We start from the raw sequence: 25,512 nt of genomic DNA, 5'->3' as shown, positions 1-25,512 counted from the left end.
AAAAAGATTGGGCACTCTGATACCAAGTTGAGAGAAAAGAAAGAGAGAATGATTTGGCTTATCAGATTTGATAGAGACCGCTCTTATTTATATTGAGAATAACTGGTTACAAATACGATATGATGGCTAGGGCTGAGTCATAGCACAGTCACAGCCCTTAGCCTACATACAATGAATCTGGACATAGTTATCTTCAACAAAGATCCATAATGAGATGGCAAGAAGCATCGCACCAACCATAACCCATTCATTTCGTGTGACAGGAGTCACAGGACCCATCTGCTACAGCTTCTTTGTAGGCATAGCAGGGGCGAATGGTGTGTCCTTGATTTCAGGAGGACAAAGCTTATATAGGATAAATAGGGTAACTAAAAGAGAAACACATGCGGGCAAACTAGCAGCATTGAACCAGGAAACCCTCGGGCTGGCAATTTTGACCCCAAGTTCTTCAGCGAACTTGAGGCAAACAGGTTTTGACCTGCAGCAGTTGGGAAGAGAGCACTTGTGTTTGCAGAGGACTGTCATGCATCACACAAGAGCAATGAATAATTAGATGCGATATTGACAGATGATCAAGTTCAGAAGATGAAGAGAACAATAACTTATTTTCAGTTTCTGAAATGTGACAGTACCAATTGAAATATTTTTTGTAAGTGAATGATTGAGAAAGAGTACCCTCGGCCACACTCTGGAACGGATCAACAATCCAATCATGGGTGTGATAAAGGAGTCATTCTGAACTAAATAGATCCAGAGCATTTTGAAAAGATGCTATAATCTGTTCGGCTGTCCAAGAAAACTGAAAAATGAAAACACCTTTTGTTGAATGGAATAGTGAAAAATGAAAACCTTTTGTTGAATGGAGTCATAAATGACCTGAAATCTTCATTAAGGACGAGGTAAAATTGAAAATTGAAAACTTATTATCTCCAACTATTTAGGAAAAAGATGAATGAAAAGATCCTTACACCTGGAACTGGGACTGAAACAGATAGGTAGCAAAGCATGCTGATTGCTCACATAGAAGAAGACCAAACTCAACGAATCAGCGAGATTTGCAGGGATTGTTCATGGTTCCAAGTTGGTATTTTGGCTTATACTCAGTTTCTGCAAATTGGTGAGCCCAATGAAGAATGTGGAAGGAATCGATCTGAAGTTATTGCTGTCTAAGTAAACCTCCTGGAGATTTGTGAGGTTTGCAAGGGTGGGTAACGGCCCTGAGATACCATTGTTTTGAAGAGCGAGGGTTTGAAGCTGGGTGAGTTGATTGAGATCTGAAGGGTACCAGATTGACCCTTGGAAGTGAGGTTAATGGTGGTGACCCTGTTCGAGTTGTCATATTTAATGCCTGACCATGAACATGGGTCGCTACCCCGTCTTTAGGGATTGAGGAGAGAGAGAGAGAGAGGCGGCTAGTTTCTTCATGATTGCAGCGTCCAGCGACGGCAGGATAAAACAGACAAAGGAAGATGAAAAAGAAGGAAGAGATGATCAGAAGTGAAGGAGACAATAGGATTTGCGTTCTCCCATTGCGGTGTTTTTTTTATTCTCTCTCTCTCTCTCTCGTTGCAGCTTTAAGTGTTCGCCAGAGAGTTGCAGCTCTCTTTCTGCCAGAAAGTGCAGGAGATTCTGAGATTTTCTTTGCCAGAGATGGGTTTGGAACACCCCAGATGATTCCCAATGGTTCTTCTTATCTTTTTGAAATCCAAAATCTATTTTGGGTTGAAGATGCAACAAGGGTAAACCTGTCTTTTACTAAACTTCAATGGTAAGGAGATTATTTTCTTTTTCCTTGCAAACCTTGTAGCTGTTCTTTGAGCATGGTGATGCACAAGCAAATGTGGACACATTTTCCACTTCTTCTCGGCAATATGTTTTCCCAGTCGCGGACATTGTTGTTGATCCGATGGTAACCTTTTCTTTGTCTCGATCCCAAGTATTTTCCTAGTCGCCTTGCAAGTGCAGTCTCTTCTCAAGGTATGTTGATTTCCTTCGGTAGGCTTTCTCTCCGGCATGATTTTCAGCTAAGATGCCTTCCTCTCTGCCTCTTTGATGTCGTCGTCTCCTCCTCCTCCCTCTCCTCCCTTGATTCAACCCCTTATCTTGCTGTTGCACCCCCTTGGAGTAGTCTCTTTGGTCCTGCCCCTTCTTCCACCCGAGAGGGCCTTCCTTTGCACTTCATCCCCCCTTTCTTTGCTCTTTGCCCCCTTGGTCTGCTAGATGATGAAGTAAAACTCTGGGAAAATTGCCTTGTCGGCCATTTTCTAGGCTCTCGTTCCCCTTTCCATATTGTGAAGCTTTCCCTTACCAAGCAATGGAGGCCCCAGGGAAACCTTGACATTCTTCTCATTGACAATGGCTTCTTCGTCTTCAAGTTTTCTGATGCTCTTGACAAAGTTTGTGCACTCGGAGGTGGCCCTTGGCAAGTTGGGAAGAAGCCTGTCTTCGTCAGTGGCACCGTCTCCTTCAATTGAGGAAAGTCGATTTATCCACCATTCCATTATGGATCTCCCTCCCTGGCCTTCCTCTTCATTATTGGTACACTGATGGGCTAAGTACTGTTGGATCAGTTGTGGGAACTCCTCTGTTTTCTAATGCTAGAATAATGAGAAAAGTTTGTCTTGCATTTGCTCGCATTTGTGTCGATGTTAACGCTGATGGTCCTCTTCCCACTTTCATCACTGTGAAGGAAGGAGATGACTTCTCCTTTGAGCAAGAGATTCACTATGATTGGATTCCTCCTCTTTGTCTCTTCTGTAAGACAATTAGACATGAATCCTCTCTCTGTGCCCCAAAAGTTGCTGAGATCACCCAAGCCGATCTCTACGAAGATACTAATGAGGGCTCCAATCCAGTGGAGAACCGCCATACTCAAACGAACTCCATTGTTCATCAAGGCCAGCCTCTTCCACCTCCCAGAGGAAGAACCAGGACTAGGAATCGCCGGAGAAATCAGCGGCAAGAAATTCCGGCTTCTAGTCCTCAAGCAACAGTGTTCTCCAGGCATTCTCCGACCACTGGTTTACCCACTGGTCACTATCGTTTTGCTGCTCTGAGCACTAACGATTCTGCAGCTCTTTATTCCACCCTCGAGCCTCCATCTGGTCAGTTACGTTCGATAGGTCGCAATCAGCAACGAGGTTCCTCTCCTTATTGGAATACCTTCGATCGTAGCCTCTCTGAACCACGTTACACTATGTAGAATCGTTTTTGTTTGCATAAGGTTGATCGAAGACTTTCTGCCCCTCTGAATCTGCAGTCTAATGTCGCCTTCAATCCCTTTTGCTCTGGCACAGAAAATCTAGAAAGCTCTCTGATGCTTGATTCCTTGTGTCGAGACCCCTTATTGAGAGTTTGAGACAACCTCCTAACCCCTCTACGCTCTTATCCACTGTGGTCCAATCCGAAGCCGTGAAAGATCTTCAAAGAGCTGCAGGCAGGCCATGATATTCTCAAAAGAACTAATAGAAGCCTTTGAGAAGATCATGAGATCATCAGCGGAGGCAAGGTGAGTTAGCTTGAGAGCTTTGCATTTGGGGAGAGGAGCAATGAGCTGCTGAGCTATGCAAATTTGGATGCTTCTTGAGAGAACTTCTAGGGCCAAAGTGAAGATGTAAGGGGATAGGGGGCAGCCTTGACAAATTCCCACTGAAGATGGAAAATAACCAGCTGGGCTACCACTGACCAACACTGGGAATCTTGGAGTGAAAATACACTGGTGAATCCAATGGATGAACACATGAGGGAAGCCCATCTAGATCAAAACTTTATCAATAAAATTCCATCTCAAAGAGTCAAAAGCCTTGTGGATGCCAATCTCCATGAGAGTGGCACGGGAATGAGAGTTTCTGTCAAATCCTCTCACAATCTCATTGCATAGGAGAATGTTGTCTGAAATGCTTCGCCCTGGGATAAAAGCAGACTGATCCTACTGACAAGGAGATCCACTACTGACTTTAATCTAGTAGCAAGGATCTTAGTAATAAATTTGTAAAGCAGGTTGCATAGAGCAATAGGCCTAAAATCCCCCATATTTGATGCATCCTCTGTCTTGGGGATAAGGCAAAGAAAAGTATGGTTGATTCTTTTGATTTGATTGGGGTTGAGAAAAAAACCTCTTGACAGTCTTTATGAGGTCTTCCTTGATGATGTCCAAAGAAGCTAGGAAGAATCCCAAGCTGAAACCATTAGGGCCAGGAGCTCTATTTTCTTTGAGAGAACGAATGGAAGCAACAATTTCATCTTCAGAGGGGATGTCCTGGAGAGAAGGTGGCAGCTCTGTGGGAATTGATTTACTCAACAAATTGTTAGGAATTGGGCCTGAAAACTCCTGTGAATCACTGAAGAGATTTTTGAAATAATCAACCACTAATTCCTTAATGTCCTTGACCCGATGTATAGTAGAACCATTTGAATCTGAAAGCTGTAAAATAGAGTTCATATTGGTTCTAGGCTTCAAAGAGCGGTGAAAGTAAGCCGAGTTGGAGTCACCTAATTCCAACCAAGTGATCCTGGACTTCTGCCTTGGAAAACTTTCCTCTTAGAGAAATAAAGATGAGAGCTCAGAGGAGGTAATTTTTCTTCTTCTACAAGTGGAGCATTGAGGAAATCGGTTTGAAGAAGAGTTTGGATATTAGAGAGCTTATCTTTACAATCAATAACCCTTTGAGAAAAAATATTACCAGAGGAGGTGGTATTCCAATCTTTGTGAGTAAACTTGACATTCTTAAGCTTCCTGGCAAAAGCAATGAGGGGGGGGGGGGGAGGGGGGGAGGAGAAAGCATGAAGAGGTTTATCCCAAGCCTCGTTCACAGTAGCAAGGAAAGTAGGGTGGGAAGACCACATGTCAAAATATTTGAATGGTTTGGGCCCAAAAGAAATATAGGGTTAGATAAACAGAGATATAGGACAGTGATCAGATATACCTGGATTGTCAAAAATGGCATGGGAAGAGGGAAAAGTGGAGAGCCAGGCATCATTTCCCAGCACTCTGCCTATTTTGCAAGCGATATGGGAGGTACCAGCACGTTTATTATTCCACGAAAGTTTGAGGTCAGACCATCTGATATCATTAACCCCAATGTCCTCAATGCAATAGTTGAAAGCATCCACAGAATCAAGATCTAAGTGGTCACCTCCTTGTTTCTCATGATCATAACGCACTACATTGAAGTCACCTCTAAGACCCCACGGGAGGGTACCAATCGGACCAGCAATGGAGCGGAGATCAATCCATAGGGATAACCTTTCAGCGGGGTTGTTTGAGGCATAAACAAAGGTAAAGAGGAAGCTAGAATGGCCAAGGCAATCTGAGAAACTGAGGTGAAGGAATTGGGAGGAGGAGGAAAGAAGGGAGAGGTTGATTTTAGAAGGGTCCCAAATTAGCCAAATACGGCCATTAGGGTGAGAAGAGTAGTTAGCTAAGAGGGACCAGCCAGAGGCAATGGAGTTTAGGATTTTGGCAGCATTTGCCTCTTTTATGTGAGTTTCTAAGAGGCAGAAAAAACTAGCACGAAGAGATTTGATTCTAGAATGAACAGTAGAGTGTTTGGAGGGGGAGTTAAGACCCCTGGTATTCCAAATAACTTCTTGATTGATTGAGACATCCGGAGAGAGTGCAACTCAAGCCCAAGGGGGCTGGGGCAAAAAATGCAAGCTTGGGAAGAGCTCCTATGACGCCTGTGGTAGGAGCGGAGATGATAGCAAGGAGTAATGGCCAAAGGCAAAATGGGGGTCGAAGGATTCTGGAGGCATAGGCGAACAGGAACTAAACCGGGTGAAGAAGAGATTTTCGGGTTTGGGTTAGGAAGGAAAGACACCTCTGCCCCCTTGTTTTGAAGAGGAGAGAGATAGACACACGGGAGTGCTGGCGTATGCCACACTCCCAGATAGAAAACTGCTTCCCCAAAAATATGCATAATTAGGTACAAAGCTCCTAGTTGGGAGTTGGGGCTCTGGATTAACCGGTGACTGATATCAACAATCTTCCCTTTGGACTGGAGCTATCGTTTGGCTATCTTAATGGGTCCTGGAAGATTCTCTGATCAGATTTAGATGGCTAGAGCTATCTCTGTTCCATGAACATTGTGCTCTCCTGGAGGTCAAGATCTAGTAATTGTTAGCAGATGGGCCAACAAAGTCCAAGAGAGTGCAGAGATGAAGTCCATGTATGTTTGTTACTTTCCTACTTATTACAATGTGCTTGTGGTGTTGTCTGATTTTGCTCGTGTTTTGTATTGTTTTTTTTTTTCGTGAGGCTCAGCTATATTTTTGTTGTTGTACTCTATTCTTCTTTCTTAATGAAGCTGTTATTTATTTGGTAAAAGTGAAAAAAACCCTTAGTTGTAGTTTGGCCGTAACCACTAAATATACAATTATACATATTGGTGTAAATAATTTGTATTCATTGTATGGCCAAGATATATCTAAAATTACTGAAAAATAAAAAATAATTTATACTCTCAGGTTTTTTTTGGTTAGTTGGAAATGATTGTTTTATCCTCCAACTCTTGAAGACATTTTTCAAATGGTTAATTTACTTTGTATGGAATATATATCTGCTGTTATGTTGGTTATCTTATCATGCCTTGTAGTGTTGAATATTCTTTGATATGACACAGAGCTCATTTCAGGTATCTTCTCATTTTGTTTCGTGATGCACCTGTGGAGGTGTGGGCTATGACAAAGAATCCAATAATGGTATGCTATCTTCCTAGTTCCTTGTGTTCTTGTTTCTGTCGTACACCAAATCTGATTTCAAAACTATACATTATCCATGGAAAAAGAACTCGCCGACCGAAACCACCGAGATTTTCAGTTTTGCAAGAAACCGAGACGAAGTTAAAAAGGGAATTTTAGAAGTGCATGGTTTCGGTGGGTTTCGACTAGTTTCGACCATGTTTTGACCATGTTTCGGTAGTTTTGACCTGAATACCTATATAATTGCCACTTATCCCCATTAAAACTTGAGGAAACCTGGCTAGAATTAAGGACAGGCACTTATTTATGCCAGAAACAAGTGTATTTGTATTTCATTTACTTAAGATATTATTTATAAATAAGCAAATACCCCCTATTTGAATCCAATAAAAATAGTTAAGAAGTCAAATTTAAAAAAGATAAAAAGTCAACTCCCCAGTTCAGCAACGAAAATTGGATTTTCGGCGGTAGGTGAAATTTTCAACTTTCTAACGCTAGGGTTTTTCTCAAATCTAAAAATTCCATAAAGCTTAATATGGTAATACATTACTAAAACCAAAAGTACGGTAAAATATTCATTTGTTTTAGTGTCTTCAAAAAGTATTCTAACAAATCCAAGATTGCTTAAATCTGATTTATATTGAAGTAGTTATGTTCTGGTCAAAATTAATTTGGTGTGCGCGAATGCTGTCAAAGTGGCTCTGAATGAAAATAATCTTTAAAGACATCAAAACAAATGAATATTTTATCACACTTTTGGTTTTTAGTAATGTTTTACCATATTAAGATTTGTGGAATTTTTAGATTTGAGAAAAACCCCAACATTAGAAAGTTGAAACTTTGACCTACCATCGAAAATCCAGTTTTTGTTCTTGAACTGGGGATTGACTTTTTATCCTTTTGGAATTTTATTTTTTAACTATTTTTATTGGATTCAAATAGGGGGTATTTGCTTACTTATGAATAATATCCTAAGTAAAAATTACTTTAATGATATTTGGTATAAATAAGTGCCTGGCCTGACAACTATGATTCGTAGTACACTATGTGTATACTAGTAAACTTTCAACAACCACAAGTACTATTTTGAGTGTTTTTTTGTGAAAATAGAGCATGCAATGTGTTTAGAATGTCAAAAATAGATTGTACACAAAAAATTAGATAAAAAAATCATTTCTGGGTCTCGAAACCACCAACTCGAGTTGGCTGAGAAAAAATCATTGGTTTCGTCTAGTTTCGACCATATCTCAGTTTCTTGCTGGTCGAAAACCGAGATCTTGATCCTTGACATTGTCATACATAGATTTTATGGACGGTGTTGAGGAAGCTTCATTTACAGTTTCATATTCAAGTTTATTTAATGATGTAATTGATGGTTCTTTTTATGGAATCTAATAAAAGAGCATCTCGGTGCATGAGGCTCCCGCTACTACAGGGTCTAGGAGGGGCAAATGTACGCAGCCTTACCCTCGCTTCACGGAGAGGGCGGAGAGGCTGTTTCCAAGTTGTTTGGTAGCTAGTAGAAGTTTCTGAAAACTTGTTTCCTTTTTTATCAATATTCATGCACATGCAACACTACACAAAAACAAAAATATTGGGTACTCCGTATGACTAGTTCCCGCACCATCATCAAAAACCTTTTTCTGAGGAGCTTTGTTGATTAGGTGTTATTAACTACAAAAATCCTTGTGCAACTGAATTACGTCTTATCCTACTTTTGGTTGGCCACATGGATCCTATTCTGCCATTAGTCTGTGTTTAGGGCCATGTTTTGTCCAGCATAAGGTCAAAAGAATTAGTTTTTAAGATTCATGTTTGAAGGATCTGGTTATTGTTGAACTGACTTCAGCACTGATATGGGGGAGCGGGGTGAATCTGTGTATCAAAATAATCTTCTGCTTGCACTATGATCGACAATATACCTGTGCACATAAGCTTGTTGGAGCTGTCCAATTTTACCAGTCACCAGTTCACATGCACTCCTGCCTTCAACCAAGAATGGAAAAGGCCCCTACCAGGAGATGCATGTCCATTCTACAAAACAAATGTACGTCTATTCCAATACACAACCACAACCAAGGTTTAAAGTAGTGGTACGTATCGTATCGTATCAGCTGATACGTATTGGTATCGGTCGGTACCCATACGTCTTTAAAAAAATGGACTGTCTTGGATAGTATCGAAATGTATCAGCCGATACAGGCCGATACGATACGATACGATTCGACCGATACATATCGATACAGGTGGTTTAATATGTATCGATACGTATTGGTCGATTCGGCTCGATACATCTCGATACATACTGATACCATTGATACATTCCATAAAAAAAGCCCTTTTCACTCACAAACTCGATATAGCTCCTATACTAACGGAAAAATGAAGGAAAACTGTTAGAACTATTAGAATCGTAGGGGTATTTTGGACACTTATTATGTTTCTTTTATTTTTCTGTTATGTGGGCGTTAGTCCCACATTGCTAATTTGTATTTCTGTCCTCTATTCTCAAGGATATAAATAAAGAGCTTGGGGTGATTGTTAATCATCCAAGCCTTGCTCTAATTCTAAATCTGTTAACATGGCATCAGAGCAGGTTTTGAATTAGAGTCCTCTACCTTCTAATTTCAGCTCCTTCTTTCTCTTCTCTCTCTCTCCCTCTCGATCTCCTCTTCTCTTCTCTTTTTGCTTCTTTTGTTTTCTATTCTTCAATAAGGCAGCACTCAAGAGGTGATCCATAGATCCAGCTGCTGCCCTTTCTCACCTCATTCCAAGGTTAAATTAATTTTTTAAAGACTGGTTCTCCACCTATAAAGATATATTTGACTCCAATTTGAGTCCCAACAATTCAGTTTTTGGGCCTATTCTTCCCTGTATCGATTTCAGCCTATAGGGTTTTTATTAAAACCTTGAAAAAATCGACCTAGGGGCTACACTTGTCTGCTGCTGCTGATTTTTGGAGACATATATTGTGACATTGAAAGGGGATTCTCTTCCAATTTTCAACCTTTAATTTGAAGGATTTCTTGGGTTTCTTAGCACCACAGCCCTCCTCTGCGATTTAGGTTTTTTTGCTGCATTATGGATGACTCTGAAGTCTCCACTGGCACTTCTGTTGCTGTCTTACTGATGGGCTTGGTAGGAATGACAACCGTGATGTCCTCCCTAATCCTATCGAACTGGATGGGAGTACTTATTTGATCTGGTCCCGTTCGGCATACTTTGCTATTGTTGACCGTGGGCTTACTGGCCATATTAATGGTACTATCACCATGCCGACTGCTCCTGGCACTCTTGACCAGATGGATCTCCAACAATGGTATACTGATGTCCTATTTGATTGGCTCAATGCAATCTGACCTTGCCAATGGTTTTCTTCTCCTTGATACAGCCCATCAGATTTGGTCTGCTTGCAAGGAGACATATGGCTAGCTTGGTAATGATGCACAGGTGTATGAACTTCGGAAGAAGTCCAATAATACTACTCAGGGGGAGTTATCTGTCTACAAATACTATGCTACTTTGTGCAGTCTCTGGCAGCAACTAGACCACTTTTCTGATTACCATCCCACTACAGCTGCTTATATCACTACATCAGGGTGTATGATTTTTTGGCTGGTTTGAACATGGAGTATGACCAGATTCATGTTCCAGTATTGGGTCATTCCCCTTTTCCCACACTTGAACAATCATGTCCATTGGTCTCCTCTGAAGAGAATCGTCGGGCTGCTATGCTTCACCCTCCTATTACTGACAAGTCAGCCCTCCAGTCTGCTGCCGAAGCTACTCCTGCACCTGTCGAACATGTTGCTCTTGATGATTCTACTACAAGGATTGTTACTTATGAGCATTGTCACAAGCCTTACCACACCAAAGAGAAGTACTGGAAGCTTCACGGGAAACCAGCTGACTTTGAGGCTAAACGGGCTGCCAAGAAGAAGACAAAAAAAAAGGCAAACCACTTTAAATCTATTCCTACAGCTCCGGTTAATGACACTGGTCAATGCCAGGATGATCTACAGGCTTTCCTATGAATGCTAAGGTCTTCCACTGCTGCTGCCTCTACTACATCAGCTCTTGCCACCTTTTCTGCTCCTTCAAGTTCACTCTTTGCCCGATCAGGTATTCCATTTGGTGGTCATTGTGCTTCTGTAGCTTCCAATCCTTGGATCATAGATTTTGGGGCTACGGATCACGAGACTGGTTCCTCTACCCTGTTCCATCGGTATTCTCCCACTTTTGGGAAAGACAAGGTCAAAGTGGCTGATGGATCCCTTTCCTCCATATGTGGAAAAGGAATCATCAACTGCACTTCCTCCCTTACTTTGTCTTCGGTTTTGCATATTCCTAATTTTACTACTAACTTTCTTTCCATTAGTAGTCTTATTCGTGATCTTAACTTTAAAGTGACTTTTTTTCCTTTCCATTGTGTGTTTCAGGATCTGGCCTCTGGGAAGACAATTGGATTGGGTAAAGTGCATGGTGGCTTGTACCTGCTTGATGATGGTCGTCTCACTCCACCCCCGTTACCATCTCCACATCAGAACTCCTTAGTCTGTTCTGAAATTTACCAGTGGCAATCTAGATTAGGTCATCCTCTATTAGGAATATTAGCATCTTTATTTCCTACTTTACTCTAAACATGTGATAAGAACGATTTTTTTTTGTGAGGCTTGTGTTCTGGCCAAACAGACACGTTCTACTTATTCGATTTCCAATAAAATTAGTTCTTTACTTTTTCAATTGGTGCATTATGATGTTTTGGGCCCTAGTTGTAAAGCTTCCCTTTCTGGTCATCGTTGGTTTGGTTCTTTTATTGATTGTCATTCTAGGTATACATGGGTTTATCTTATGCACTCAAAAAGTCAAGTTTTTTCCTGTTTTCAGCATTTCCATAAAATGATAATGGCACCAAGTATATGGAACACCAATTTCAGAAGTATTTGGCTGATAATGGGATTATTCACCAAACTAGTTGTGTCGATACCCCAGCTTAAAATGCTGTGGTTGAAAGGAAGCACCGACATTTGTTGGAAGTGACCCGAGCGTTGATGTTTTCGCGCCATGTTCCCTCCCAATATTGGGGGGATGCTATCCTCACTGCAACCTATCTCATTAATCGATTGCCTTCTCGTGTTCTTGACTCCTGCAGTCTGGCCGAACTTTTACATGGGAATTCCACCTTTGTGGTTCCTCCTAAGGTGTTTGGTTGTGTGTGCTATGCCAGAGACACAAAATCTCATGGTAAACTTGACCCTCGTGGGTTGCGGTGTGTTTTCTTGGGTTACTCGCCAACCCAGAAAGGTTATAAGTATTACCATCCCCCTTCCTGTCGTACTCTTTAGATTCTCCTATGGAGGCTACAGTTCGTCTCAAAGAAAAGGAGGATGAACCTGTTGATAAAGGCCGCTACCAAAGACTAGTGGGGAAGCTGATTTATTTCTCACACACATGTTCAGACATTGCTGTTGCTGTGAGTACTTTGAGTCAGTTTATGCATGACCAGTAGTCTTCTCATATGGAGGCTATTTTTGGATTCTTCACTACTTGAAGTTACCTCCTGGAAAAGGCATTCTTTTGTCTCCTCATGGTCACCTACGAGTAGAGGCATATACCGATGCTGACTGGGCTGGTTCTGCAGATCGGAAATCTATCTCTGGGTGTTGTTCTTTTGTAGGGGGCAATCTTATCACTTAGCGTAGCAAGGCATTTATGAGTTACTTTGGCTGAAAGGCTTGCTGCAAGACCTTGGTGTTCCTGTTCATCAACCTATGATGTTGTACTGTGACAACAAAGCTGCAATCAGCATTGCTCACAATCCAATACAGCATGATCGCACCAAGCATGTTGAAGTGGACAGGCATTTTATCAAGGAGAAGTTGGAAGACGGATTGATTTGTGTTCCCTTTGTGAAGTTTATTGATCAGGTTGCTGATATTTCACCCAGGGATTATCTAGGAAATTGTTCCATCCTAATCTAGTCAAGTTGGGCATGATTGACATCTTTACTCCAACTTGAGGGTGAGTGTTAGAACTGTTAGAACCGTAAGGGTATTTTGGACCCTCTTTATGTTTCTTATATTTTTCTGTTGTGTGGGCTTTAGTCCCACATTGCTTATTTGTATTTCTGTCCTGTGTTCTCAAGGATATAAATAAAGAGCTTAGGGTGGCCTTACTCTAATTCTAAATCTGTTAATGAAAACTCTCAACCAAGAGTCTAAAATCTTACATTTAATCTTGGTTTTTCACACTTTTGGACTAAAAAACGAATCAAGGAGTGCTACAATATCATCCTTTGCATCATCCAATACTCTTCATGGCTATAGATGATTACAACATGTAAGAAACCTCATCTTTTATAACAATTTCAATTTAATGCTCTTGTTTGGTAATACATTATTCTCCATGTTAGTGTTTATGCATCATACTTGTTATATATTGCTATTTATATATTTTTTTGGTCCAAAAGTGTATTTTTGTGTGTATTTTGACCATTTCTAGGCGTAGTGTTTAATACGTATCTCCGATCCTTATGCGATACGATACAATACGATACGTCTCTTAAAATCACCCGACCAATACGATACCCGATACCGATACTTTAAACCTTGACTACAACACAAAATATGTGTATCGGCAATTTGCCTACATCCATGGAGCAGTACCCCTTTGGATTTCACATTTGCCCAATACTCTCCTCCAGTTTCGACTGTCTATACAATTCAGGACTTCTCGTGCTTCAGTCCTTGATCATACAAGAACATAGGGGTACAACCCCTTTATCTAGCTCTCTACAACAACAACAAACTCACCCTTTGTCTAGCTCTCTAGTGGACACTAAATCAAACACCTACTGGGCACCTACCCAATAGCCCCTTGCAATGATGAATTAATTGTCAAATTACAAATTCCCCACGCATATACATCATAACTACTTAACTAGGTTATACATCAACAAACATCAAAACCTAGCCAATTACAATGGAAATTTGATAAGAGATTACCAAAGTGGATTAACCACTTGGAAGAACACTGCCATCCTCCAACTCCACGGTTTCGTCGGTGTTCAAATGCCACTTTGAGTACGCTTACATCACCAAGGAAGCAGCCTCCAACATCAAAATACCCAAATCACCTTCTCAGCCCAAACATAGGTTTTCTGCTCACAATTTCCCTTCTCAGACAGCACAGTGACGTTCTTCCCCAAATTTCGAGGCTACATCAAAAAACCTCACCTCATTTGGGCTTAAAATTTCCCTTCTCAGACCCCTCCTTTCCTTTCACTCCCTGTACCCTCCCCCTAACGCCTCCCGTCACAGTGGTGTTGGAAATCCCTCTCCTTCCCCCTCTCGTGGTCGCCGCCGGCAGCGATCAAAATCTGTTCACGGCCTCCCCTTTGCTCCTCCTTCTTGTCCGGTGGTCTCCAGTGGTCTTCGGACTGTTGGTCCTAACCGTTTCCTCCCTTTGGAATCCCTACCTGACTCCTCTTCTGCTAACGTTGCTACTCTGACCTCCTCTTCTGCGCCCCTACCGATGTCCCCTTCCTCCGTTGAAGAGCCCCTTTTATTATACCCGCACCCAAGGTCCCATTACTCTTCACAACCACCATCGATTGGGCATTGAAGAGAGGAGAAAGAAGAGGGAAGAAGGCTAGGTTGGTGAGGCTTGATTGCTTGGAGGTGGAATCTTGGCTTCCAAGCGTCTAAAGGTATAGCTCATACCTCTCTCTCCTCCCCACCGTTCCATTTTCGATTTTGGGGATCCCACTTTGGTATGGATCGACCTAGGGTTCTACTTAGGATCCAAGTCTTGTGCTTGGTGGTATATTGGACTCCCCCTTGGGGTTTTGACATTAATATTGAACCCCAAGAATGTCTTACTTGCAACATTGTTGTTGTTCTTAACTCCCATTACCCATAACCCTCGAATTGACCAAGGGAAGGTTTAAACTATTGTAAACCCTAAAACCTATGGATGGTTGGTTACCTAGTGACCCTAGGAAGGCTTAGATCACCCCTCCCTAGCTCTTAAAGCTATGGGATCTCAAGGGTTGAAGGTGGAAGTGAAAATCCTTCAAAATTTCGGACAGGAACTTGGATGGATCAACCAACGGATCCAGCATCGTGCTTCCGTCCGTAAATCCGTCCAGTGTATTTAGGTGACTGGCTCGAACAGAACCAGGGACGGACTCACCCTGTGCCTCCGTCCATAGATCCGTTCCCTTCGGGAATGTCTCAAGGTATTGGACGGATGCACGAACAGATCTATAGGTAGGTTCCGTCTGTGAATCTGTTCCTTATGATTTCACCCCATAGCCTGGATGGAACCAGGAACGGACTCACTCTGCTACCTCCGCCTCTGAGTCTGTCCGTGCTATCTCTTGTTAAACTTATCTTTGACTCTTGGGACTTAACAAGGGGCCCACCTACACTCTTCTAACACTTATCTCACGCATCCCTTGGCAGTCTAACTTGTTCAGGAACGTGTGTCCGACAACCTCTTCTAAACACCCGAACATTACGTGAATCTTTGGTAAGTGGGTTTTGGGCTTTGTTTAGGTTTGTTTATTTTTCCAATCATGTATTACGTGCTAGTGCATCATTACCAAGCATGTTGCATATTGCATATTATTTAATTGATATGATTGTGATGAGATGTTGGCTTTATCTTGTATCGGGTTGCGGGGGGAAATACCGCTGGAACCCCAGAAATGATTATGGTCTTTAAATTGCTTGTCATATTGGTCTGTATGCACCGTGCCGTGCTGGTACCCGAGTGCTTGATGGTATGGGATGTTGATGCACCCGGAATACCTCTCGGGACGATAGGATTTTGCATGTAGTATAACTATGGTTAGGATCTCTGTACCCTTATTCTATGACCCTTACCAACAGGGGTTTAGGTGTTAGATAGCCAGAGCACCTGCCGCCTGTGGAGTGTGGGAGAGGCCAAGCCAGGGATAGTAATGGTTATCGGGGTTTGCCACTAGGTGGTATTGAGGCTTCGATCGGCGTAGGCTCCCTTGTGATAATAGAGGTTTCACTGTGGCGATAAGTTATGTGACCCACGGTGTTTATCCGAGTTATCACAGTAGCATATACCATTGACTTAGTTTGATTGCTAGGTGTAAAATCTATTCACATTGCATACATCATAGACTATTTGTGAATTGTGTGTTTGCTCATTCCCCATCCCCTCACTAGCTCAGTGGAGCTAACCCCCCTGTGTACACCTCTTTTTAGATTTTGACGCAGATGGTGGTTACCTTGCTGAACTTGATGCCCAACCTTCTGAGTACGATGATATAGGCGCCGAGGAGCCTGAGGCTATGTTTGAGGAACATGACGAGGGTTGTCCTTGCGATGACTGTTCTTATGGACCATATTGATACTTGGGATTGTTCCCACCTTTTGTTTACTTTTGGGCCTTAGGCTATGTATAAACATTTATTGTTATACATATATTTTGAGTAGTTACGTCATGGTCAGTCGGTAAACCGTACTAAACATTATCTTGTATCACTTAGCCAGTTGAACATATTGTAACTGCTATTTAAACGCTTCCACTTTGTAATTAATCTACTTTGGAATGAAATGTTCCTTTATCTTCGCACTTGTAATTGTTACGCTTTATACTGTATATTGACTATGGATTGGGACATTGTGTCAGAGATCCTGGTAGCTTCATAGGGTGACGCGTGTCGTCCTAATTACCCTTTTGTATTAGATTATAATCCATATCGGAATAGGGGGCATGCCAACATGGTATCAGAGCGTGATACATTACACCAACCACAGTCTAGCAAAGACTCCTGATCTACTCTATACAATAGGGTCTAAAATTAAAAGCCTCCAACAAGGATAATTGGAATGTGTGTGGAACCTAGGAAGAAGACTAGCTAGGGTAAAATCCGAGAACAATAGCGAGGTAATAGAGACAACAGTAGAATTAAAGAGTAGATATATATACATCCGTTCCATTACAATCAGCTGATTTATACATAAACCTCCCATGGAGGTGACTACATCATCATAAGTGCCCCCTCCGGAACATGCAGTTCCTCCCTCTCCAGCTCCTGCAGCTGCTGCTGGGCCTGGCACCTCTCTGGCACTCGCTGCTGCCGGGACTCCTTTGGCATAAGTGGTGCCAGTTCCACCTCTTCCTCCTACTCCTGAGGCTCCACAAGTTCCAGTGGGGGCACCAGCTTATGCAGATCCCTTTAAACTTTCGAAGAAGTTTCAGAAACACCGTCTTCCTGTGTTCGAGAAGCCGGCCGGTGATACTTTACTACCAGCCATTGGATTCGGAACCTTGAGAGGGTTTTCGAAGTGCTTCAGTGTACTGATACTGAGAAGATCAGGTGTGTGGTGTATCAATTTCAGGGCGATGCCAATTCTTGGTGTCTTGCCACTAAGGAAAACTTCTGGGCCACACACCCTAATGCTACATGGGCTCAGTTCACAGAGGTCTTCCTATAGAATTTCTTTCCTCGAAACTTTCAGGATAGAAGGGAGGAAGAGTTCATGAATTTGTACCAAGGCTCTAAGTCAGTCCTCTACTATCAGCAGCAGTTCGATTTGTTCTACTTTGCACCTGCTCACCAGAAGCCTGACGGTGTCAAGGCAAGGAAGTTTGAGAAAGGGTTGAGGGCTACCCCACCTATGCTGAGGTAGTGCAGGCGGCTAAGATCATTGAGGATGAGCAAAGAGAGATACAGGGCTATCCAAGCTGACAAGAGGCCCATAACCTCTTATGATTCTAGAGGATCTGGCATGCTTCAGAGAAGGGGATCTTACATTGCTGTGTCCCCGATTCAATCTCGTAAGCCCGATGGGCCCAGACCCCCATCGAACCCTCAGACCCTCACATGCTATAACTGTAAGGAAGCTGGGCACATGAGCAGAGATTGCCCCAAGCCCCACCAAGGAAATTCATGGCCCACTGTGTCTCCAAAGGCACCTCAAGCTAAGGCATCTGTTCGCTCTCTTCTCCCTGCCTCAGCCAGTAGAACTCAAGGGCGGGTGTACTCTGTCACCAATGAAGAAGTCCGGGTTGGTCCTGGCGTTATCACAGGTAATGCACTCAACTCTTGAGATGTGCATTCGTGTAAGTTTTGTTTCCATGATTGGTTGTCTATTGTTTGTCAGGCATGATTTATGTTTGCTCCCTACCTGCTTATACCTTGTTTGACTCCGGTGCATCACACTCCTTCGTATCCCCTTCTTTTGCGAAGAAGTTGCGTATCAAACCAAAGAAGATGGCTCAAAACCTAGTGGTTAGTACACCAACAGACAGTAAGGTCGAACTCGACATAAATTGTGATCCTTGTCCTGTACGTGTATTTGATCACGAACTAGTGGCAAGTTTGATAGTCCTTGACATGAAGGACTTTGACGTCATCTTGGGAATGGATTGGCTGTCCACTCACAGAGCAAACCTAATTTGTGCCGAAAGGAAAGTCCTGTTCAAACCAGAGAGTGGTGTAGAGTTTGTGTTCAAAGGTATTAGGCAGGAGAAACCCAAGAAAGCTATTATCTCTCCTCTCCAATTTCAGAAACTGTTTGATGAGGGATGTCAGTGTTACCTGGCATCTTTGGTAGATGCAGAGATGAAAGTCAAGCCTTTGGAAGAGGTAAGTATGGTAAGAGACTTTCCAAATGTCTTCCCGGAAGATCTGACACGGTTGCCACCAGACCGTGAGACGAAGTTCATGATTAACCTGGTACCTGGTGCAGCTCCAGTGTCCAAGGCTCCCTACAAGCTACAGGATGGCCCCATCTGAGTTGAAGGAGTTACAAGAGCAACTAAATGACTTATTGAAGAAAGGTTTCATTAGACCTAGTATGTCTCCTTGGGGAGCGCCTGTGTTGTTTGTGAAGAAGGATGGTAGTATGCGGATGTGCATTGATTACCGTGAGCTCAACAAAATGACGATCAAGAATTGGTATCCTTTACCTAGGATCGATGACTTATTCGACCAATTACATGGTACCAATGTTTTCTCAAAGATTGATCTCCGATCGGGGTACCATCAGCTGAAGATCAGATAAGGTGACATTAGCAAGACAACATTTAGATCTCGCTATGGTCATTATGAGTTCTTGGTCGTGTCCTTCGGGCTGGCCAATGCCTCGGCCGCCTTCATGGAGTTGATGAACCGGGTGCTCCATGATGTCCTAGATAAGTATGTTATCGTCTTCATAGATGACATCATGATCTATTCCAAGAGTGAGGAAGAGCATGCAGATCATCTCCGTCTTGTATTACAGCGATTGAGAGAGAAACAACTGTACGCCAAATTTAGTAAGTTTGAGTTTTGGCTGCAACAAGTGGCATTTCTGAGACATCTTATTTCTACCAAGGGTATTGAAGTTGACCCTGGCAAGGTAAAATCAGTAGTTGACTTGGAGACACCCAAGAATGTAGCAGACATTCGCAGTTTTTTGGGTCTAGCGAGCTAGTACAGAAGATTCAATGAGAACTTCTCAAGGATTTCCGCTCCTGTGACACTACTGACCCGAAAGGGAGTGAAGTTCGAGTGATTTGATAGCTGCGAGAATTGCTTCCAGAAGTTAAAGCAGAGGCTGATTTCTGCTCAAGTACTCACTATTCCAAATGGTACTGGAGGGATGGCAGTCTACAGTGACGCATCCAAAATGGGGTTGGGTTGTGTTCTGATGCAAGATGGGAAGGTAGTAAGTGGTCTACGCTTCTCGACAGTGGAACGATTATGAGAAGAATTACCCTACCCATGATCTAGAGCTTGCAACTGTGGTTTTCGCTCTGAAAATCTTGAGACATTACTTGTACAGCGAAAAGAGTGAGATCTACAGTGATCACAACAGTCTCAAGTACTTCTTTACATAGAAGGAGCTCAACATGAGGCAGACTTTGTCTTTAGCATCTTTAGCTGTCAGTGAAGAGCTTATTGAAGAAGCTAGGAGGATGGACCTAGAGCTACAGGTAGAGGGTGTTACCTTGTCTATGACAGCCTTATCAGTATAGTCGACCTTGGTGGAAAAGATCAAGTCGGCCCAAGCCTTCGATGAAGAGTTTCAAAGAATCATTGAAGCAATCAAAGAGGTCGCACAGCGAGAACTAGACTTTACCTTGACTGAGAGTGGAGTCCTCATGTTTAGAGACCGGCTATGCATTCCTAATGATACATAGTTGAGAAAAGAAGTGTTATTCGAAGCTCATGACTCTCCATATTTAATCCATCCAGGTAGCACAAAAATGTACAGAGACTTGAAGGATCACTACTGGTGGAGTGGAATGAAGAGGGATGTAGCTCATGACTCTCCTTATTTCCTCCCTTTGTGTGCAGGTTATATCCTGCGTCTCGACTGTTTCGTAGTGTCTCGAGCCGGTATCAAACCGTCTTGGGTTGTATTGATCGAGACGGTTTGTACTGGTCCAATACAATTTGTTTTTTTACTGCCCCATCTTTGTACCGTACCATATCGGTAGCTACAGATACATATCAGGTGTATTGGCCCGATACATATCAATGCTTAATTCCTTGGCGCTGCTGGGTCATTGATTATGTCAATACGAGGACTGTATTGACTATCCTGTGGTTGATGTTGAGTAGACCATTAGATGTTTGGGAAATCCTTACGTTTAGTGCTTATATAGATCAGGTGTGTCTAAGTTGATGTTTTGTTGGATACATGGTACAAAATTTCGCGATATATCGCCGAAATTTCGGTAATTTCGACACTACCGAGACGAGATGGGCTTCTGAAATGAAAAAAGTTCAAATTTCAGCGATATTTCGGTAAATTTCGGTATATTTCATAGAAATACTGTGTATTGAGCAGTATATTTCAATAAATTTCATAGAAATACTTTGTGTATTGAGTATTGAACTATTGGCTATTATGAAGTTCATGAGTTATGACTTATGCACTTATGACTTGATGAGTTTAAACTAATGGCTACATTTGACTTTATTTTTGTTTCATTACTTTGTTTAAATTTTTTATTATGTCTTTTATTAATTAAACAATATGTATTTAACTATTTTATACAATAGGGTCCGACTGTATACAGTCAATCAAGGGTGCAAATCCAAAACACCACTTTGAGTTCATTTTTTTTGCAATATGAAGGTTTAAATGTGTTTATTTAGCTAAAAAAATAAGGGTGTCCATGAAGTATCAGACCTAGATATGGCCAAATACCCACCGAGATGGACTCCCAAAATATTGCAGAAAAAATGCAATATTTCGGCGAAATTTCGCCAAATTTCGGATATTTCGGCTTGGATACACCTGCTTTTCTGTATACTGTAGCATGGGTTAAGAATTTGGCCACACACATCCAGTTCTTATGGATCATCACTGTTGATTTCATTTTTATAAAGTTAAGAATTTGGCCACACACATCCAGTTCTTATGGATCATCACTGTTGATTTCATTTTTATAATTAATGACTTTAATTTCTGGGGGCCATTATGTCAACTGTCTGTGAGATATGCAGTGGGATCCAGTCACCTAATGATTGTCCTATGCTCTGAGACACATTTTTACTTTTGGACTCCCGCACCTGATGGCTTGTGTTGGAAGCCTTATTATCTCTTTTGACTGCATGGACCTACTCAACCTTGGGATCTCAAGGCAGGATGTTATGAGCTCCAAACGCTGTTTTAACTTTTTACTTTTTAAGTCTTTGACTGGAAGGAACAGCAGGATCTTGTGAGAATTGTGACTATAGAACTCCAAAGAAGGATTTGGTTGCTTTCTGGGTTTGGACCCATAAAGAATTTAAGGGCTTCAGGTTTTCTAATTCCCCATCAAAAACAAAAAGGTGGGAAAGAAATTATTAATGTCTAAAATTGTTAACAGCTAATTTTACTGTTCACTGAGACTTAAAAGTGTTATCCCGTATGACTTCAAATGATGCGTTAATTTTCTTTTTAGAATCTACTATCACTTGCCTGCAATGTTGAATCTGGGAATTATTATTCCATCTTGATCTGTTGTTTCTTGCATTAAGCATCTTATTTGTTGTATCCGGTGGACACAACTACAAGTAGCAAATGTTTGGTTATATGTATTCTATCTTGTTCATTTAGTTTAAAATTGTCATTTACTCATGCTTCACATTTTCTTGGTAAGAATACCTAGCATGAAAGTATAAATAAACTATAGTTTATGATATTCATGATTGTCATTTCTTTATATTTATTGTCCTTTATTTCCTCATGTAGCTTAGATCATTGGCTCTTCCATTCACAGTATTGGAGTGGACGCTTCCAATGGCACCACGACCAGTTCAAACTGGACCTTCTAAGCAGTCATCATTTGCCACCAAAGAGCGTATCACTGGGGCCTCTGTGTCAGGTTCCCCTACACATGCATCTACGTCAGACATTAGTAAGATTTTTTCACCTGAAATTCTTAAGTTTTATTCAGGGATTTGAAGTTTTTACATGCCTTTATTTGGAGATTTTGTTCAAATCTGTCATAACATAGCAGTTGCTCTAATTTTGCAGAGACAACAAGCTCAGAAGGATCTGCAGAGGACACCTCAGAAAGTTTTGCGTTTGCACTTGTCAATGGTGCTCTTGGAGTTTTTGAGGTTTATGGGCGAAGGATAAGGGACTTCAGGTATATTGGTTTTGCCATGAGCATTCAGATATTAGTTTTGTTTAATTGTGTGCTTGTTGTGAATGACTCAATATTATCTCCTGAATTACCTGTAAAAAGCTATTATATCCTTTTTTATTTTAACATATGGTAGTTGCCTCTCTGCCTCTCTGGAATTATCTGATCTTTGTGCCCCAAGATGTTATTTTCTTTGTTAGTTTCCTTTGTCTTAGTAGAACATTTTTATTTTATAGAAATAACATTTATCCAGTGGTACTAAATTACTAAACTATCCTGGAATTATTGCTGAAGTTTGGTTCATTTGAAGCTATGCTGTCCACGATTTTCTCTTCAGAATGCTCTTCAGCGCTCTGCCCTTCTGGTTATACATTTTATTAAACAATAGCAAATTTGCAATCCATCTTTTGTGTCTGCCTTCCTCTTTGATTGTTTGTGTTCATAAATGGGAGATTGCTTGTGGGTTGGTCGTGTGTTAGAGTCTCTTTTTTGAAAGGATAGAGGCAGTACATACTCCAGATGTTACATATTTTGAGGTGCTTGAAGGTCGCAGTGGAAGCGACACGCAATGACCACACAACAAAAAATTTCCCGCAAATGGATTTATATAAATATAGACATTAAAACAAACAACTGGGAGCGGCGGTTACCTAGAATACACTGGTAAAATATTCCTCCAATCATAGTTGTCAAGGCGTTGCCAAGGTGTCGCCTAGGTGCCGCCAAGGCATCCAGGCGGTTTTGTTGGGGCCTAGGCGACATCCACCTTATTGCAAAGCGCCTTGCACTGGTTTTTATTGGTATCAAACCCGGTATTAGCCCTTATTTATGCCAAATATCATTGAAGTAAATGTTTTCATTTACTTAAGATATTTTTTATAAATAAGCAAATACCCCCCCTATTTGAATCCAATAAAAATAGTTAAAAAATCAAATTCCAAAAGGATAAAAAGTCAACCCCCCAGTTCAAGAACAAAAATTGGATTTTAGACTGTAGGTAAAATTTTCAACTTTCTAATGTTGGGGTTTTTCTCAAATCGAAAAATTCTATAAATCTTAATATAGTAAAACATTGTTAAAAACCAAAAGTGCAGTAACATATTCGTTTGTTTTGATATCTAAAAAAATATTTTCATTCAGACCGATTCTCACAGCATTCGCGCATACCAAATAAGATATGACTGGAACATAACATCTTCAATATAAATCAGATTTAAGCAATTTTGGTTTGTTGGAAAGCTGGTTTTGTGCTCTACCTAATACTAAAAGTCTCATGTAAAAATAAAATCACCTGACTAGTTGAACTTCTTAGAGAACAAGAACAGTTCTCTAAATCGAGAACAATTTAATTACTTATAGATAAGATCGTATTTTCTAAGAGCAGTATAAACCAAATGTGAGACTCGTATAAACCAAGTGTATGTTTGATTGTTTCAAATTTCCAATAGCTTGCTTCTTCAGTTCTGTTTTCTTCTAGTTCTATGTTGATTTTTTATGACTTGATGTGGCCCTTAATATTGATTTTTGATGACTTGATGTGACTTAATGTGGCTTAATGTTGATTTTTGAAGACTTGAGAAGCCTTAATGTTGATTTTTATGATATAAGGCATATATTATAGCATACTAAAATATTGTAGCATACTAAATAATGTTAGAAAAGGGGGAAATAAAAAATAACACTTGGGGGCGCCTTGTCGCCTAAGCACTTAGGCACCCCTCCAACGCCTTGGGTCGCTTTGCCTCCTTGACAACTATGCCTCCAATGGAATGTAGCTCTGGTGATGATCTCCGCCGATTGCTCCTTCTCCAATGGCTGTAACTCAAGCTTGAAGATGACGCGACTCTCTCTTCTCTTTAAGTGTAGAGACAATAATTGTAACGAAACTAAATGGGAGACTCTCTCTTCTCTTTAAGTGTAGAGACAATAATGTTACAATAATGTAACTCAACCAAGAAACTCGCCGAGATCTCGGTCGTCTCTTTTTTGAGAATTTGAGACGAGATGGAATACGATATTAAAAAGTACAAGATCTCGCCGTCTCGGCGAGGTCCCGGGTTGATCCATAAAATGACCCATCTACCAGTGTATTTACTTACCTAACTCGACAGAACTCAACATATCTCGGTCGAGTTCTGTCCAAAGCTCCCAAAACTACTCTCTTCTTCCCCATTTGAAGCTCCTTCTTCATTTTACCTGCGGATTTCAAGGCTTGAACTTCGGGAGAGGTGATCCAGCTGCACATTTGAAGATTCAACAACACATCTTCAAGATTCATCACAAATTTGAAGGATTTTTCAAAGGTAAATTATTTTTCCTCAAATCTATTTTTTTTAAAAACAATTGTTCAATCCTTGGTAGATTCATGTCATTTTAAGATATGTTACATAACTTTGGACGATCTCTCACTTAATGGTGTCCAAATTTTTTTTTCTGTTACTATTTTTTTGTATTATATTTTCTGCAAAAAAAAAAAAAAATTATTTTTTTGAAAAAAGAATTGAAAAAAATTGGATGAATAGTGATTGTTTGGAAGTGATTTTCATGTATGTTGGGCAACTTTGGATGCTTTATAGCCTCATGGAGTCATTTTATTTTTTCAGCCATTAAAAAAATTATTTTATTTTTCAAAATTAATAAATATATTATTAAAATTGTAAAAAATATATATAATATTAAGGAAAAATACCTGTATTTTCACCTCCCCGTATTCTAACTAACCCGTAGAAATATTTCCCCAGCAATGTAACCATGTGGGGCCTACTTATGGGCCTATATAGTGGCTATGGTCAGTTTCGGATGATGACATGAGTATGAACACCATGCTTGCAAGTTTCGAAAGCATGAGTATATATACTATTAGTGAGTGACAGTCATGGCATTCATCTCAGCCTCATCATGACTATGATTATGGCCAGGAGAGCACCGGTTCCGAATATAGTGGCTATGGTCAGTTTGGGAAGTCAACACATGAGTTTGACAATCAAAGCATTGGGTCTGGTTTTGGGCCCCATATTCCCAGTCCCAAACCAGCCATACCCATACATGCCTCAATATGACAGTAGCAGTAGATCTCTCGCCTCAAACCAACCGCCTTCGCCTCTTCTATACCCTAGGATAAGGGAGTTGGAATATGTTGATGACAACACTTATATGAGTGTTGTGGCAAACTATGTGCAAAACTACAGCAACACTATGACA

General features: G+C 41.1%; 1 protein-coding gene across 4 annotated transcripts in view; it reads left to right on the top strand.

Moving 5' to 3' along the window:
• The window catches only part of LOC122671651 (WD repeat-containing protein 11-like), a 153,450-nt gene that overhangs the window by 104,667 nt on the left and 23,271 nt on the right, over positions 1 to 25,512 (top strand). For all 4 annotated transcript variants that reach the window (XM_043869000.1, XM_043868999.1, XM_043869002.1 and 1 more), the window contains exons 6-8: positions 6,633 to 6,699; positions 21,915 to 22,080; positions 22,200 to 22,314. In XM_043869000.1, coding sequence (XP_043724935.1) covers positions 6,633 to 6,699; positions 21,915 to 22,080; positions 22,200 to 22,314 — 348 coding nt within the window. The remainder of the gene's footprint in view (positions 1 to 6,632; positions 6,700 to 21,914; positions 22,081 to 22,199; positions 22,315 to 25,512) is intronic.

The sequence above is a fragment of the Telopea speciosissima genome, chromosome 8 (assembly GCF_018873765.1).
Source record: "Telopea speciosissima isolate NSW1024214 ecotype Mountain lineage chromosome 8, Tspe_v1, whole genome shotgun sequence".
Lineage (NCBI taxonomy): Eukaryota > Viridiplantae > Streptophyta > Magnoliopsida > Proteales > Proteaceae > Telopea > Telopea speciosissima.
This window is presented reverse-complemented; position numbering and strand designations above follow the sequence as displayed.